Source organism: Otolemur garnettii, unplaced genomic scaffold (genome assembly GCF_000181295.1).
Source record: "Otolemur garnettii isolate 467f Iridium unplaced genomic scaffold, OtoGar3 scaffold00047, whole genome shotgun sequence".
NCBI classification, from domain to species: Eukaryota; Metazoa; Chordata; class Mammalia; order Primates; family Galagidae; genus Otolemur; species Otolemur garnettii.
In genome coordinates, this window is record NW_003852442.1 from 13130749 (window position 1) to 13132724 (window position 1976).

A 1976-nucleotide genomic window follows, 5' to 3' on the forward strand; every position below is an offset into this window, starting at 1 on the left:
GACCCACCCAATATGTGTATTTTTAGGCAGAAACAGGAGTGTCAACTTGGCTGACCAAGGGTAATAATCTTCTCTTTTCTTAAATGTGTATGTGGCCAGTACCCTCCAGAAGAAATGACAAAGGACTGGATCAAGGTTCCCCCACAGTAGGCAGCAGCTGAGCACCTGGAGCTGCCTTCTGGGCTGGAGGTGAACCTGATCTGACTTTGATGTCTTCTGTTGCACAGTTCCCACTGCAGTGGTTTGGAGTCCCTGCCATTCTGAAAGGCTGGTTTGAGCGAGTGCTGATAGGAGAGTTTGCATACACGTATGCTGCCATGTATGACAAGGGACCTTTCCGGGTAGGTGAATGGCTTTGAGTCCTAACAGTTGGCTTCTGGGTACAGTCTTTCCTGGGGCAGAGTTTTGAGCACAATTAGATACTAAGCTCAGGGTCCAGAGCCTTTGGGAGAGATGTATGACAAAGTTTTACATGATGTTTGAGATTGTTTTAAAATATTACTGAAAAAAAAAAAAAAAGAGGTCAGAGCGTGGCATTAGATAATACTAGAATGGCAAAATACTGAGAGGTGAAGCTGGGTGACAGGTGCATGGTTATAGTATTTTCTCTTTTTTATGTATGTCTGAAACTTTCCATATAAAAATAAAGTCTGCCTTTAGGGGGTGGCACCTCTGGCTCAAAGGAGTAGGGCACTGCCCCATTATACTGGAGGTGGTGGGTTCAAACCCAGCCCCGGCCAAAAACTGAAAAAATCGGTCAATAAATAAATAATAAAGTCTGCCTTTATTTTTGGGAAACCCAAATACTGCACAAGAAACACTTTGAGATTCTCTAAAGGTCTTATCCTATTCTATGCCTAAACCCATGGGGAGACAGATTAAAACAACAAATTACTCCACCTGGGCAGCTGGCAGCCAACACTGATTTTGGATATGCTGACAGCCTTGCCCTGACTGGCCACCTGCAGAAGTACAGAATCCTCAGGTGCACGAGGCTACCTGTCTGTGCACCATCTAGGCTGGTAATTCTGCAGAATCATACTGCGTGGCTCAGAGGAGCCCAGGTATGAAGTAATATAAACAGCAAATAGGATGGACTCATGTATTCTTTTCCCCAGGGTTGTTTCGTTACCTTCTTGTCACCAAGGGGATATTGTTTTTTCTCTTTTCTTTCACAGAATAAGAAGACCGTGCTTTCTATCACCACTGGTGGCAGCGGCTCCATGTACTCTCTTCAGGGTGTCCATGGGGACATGAATATCATTCTCTGGCCAATTCAGGTACCTCATTTTCCCTGAAGCTTTGGGGGAATTCACTAGTGGAGCTTTCTGTGGGGTCCAAAATCTGAAGACAATGTTAAAAACAGATCTGAGCCATTTAGATGAAAGCACAGTGACTCAGAACCACAGGCTTCCTTTAGGAATTCGCCTGTCTTACCAGGCATCTGTGCTTACAGAATTACACCCATGTGTGCATGTTTTCAATTACCATTCTCTTTAACCAAGCACTAATGTGGGTGACCCTCCATGTGTACAGCCACAGGTCTTGGTTCTCTCCTGATGATTCACATCTCCTCTCCAATTTTCTTGTCCTTCTCCAAGTTGCTTCTTCAGTCTCACAGACTATTAGAGCCTAAGGCAATTTAAAAATTATTTAGTCCAGCCAGTTTACAGATGAATATAACTGCAGCCTGAGATGTGGTTTTTGGTGGTCACTGGACTCTCAAGAGAATGTCTTTTAAGGAAGGAGGTTGGAGAGAAGATCAAATGAAGTAGCTGCCTATAAGAATCATGTATCAAGCTCATGTAGTTATCTGCAGAGCAGATAAAGAAATGCTCATATCCATGCCTTGGCAAGAGTCAGCTGCCAAGAAGCTGAAATTCTCCCTAACACAATAGAATATTATGCATTCTTGGCAGAGGATTCTGATTGGCACCGTTTCAAGATTTAATTCATTTAAAGAAGAGCACAGGTAA

General features: G+C 43.6%; 1 protein-coding gene across 1 annotated transcript in view; it reads left to right on the forward strand.

Annotated features, from left to right (window-relative positions):
* Positions 1–1385, forward strand: part of NQO1 (NAD(P)H quinone dehydrogenase 1) — a 10713-nt gene extending 9328 nt beyond the window's left edge. The window contains exons 4-5 of the mRNA XM_003791445.3: positions 228–341; positions 1179–1385. Coding sequence (XP_003791493.1) covers positions 228–341; positions 1179–1298 — 234 coding nt within the window. The 3' untranslated portion in view covers positions 1299–1385. The remainder of the gene's footprint in view (positions 1–227; positions 342–1178) is intronic.
* Positions 1386–1976: the final 591 nt, after the last annotated feature.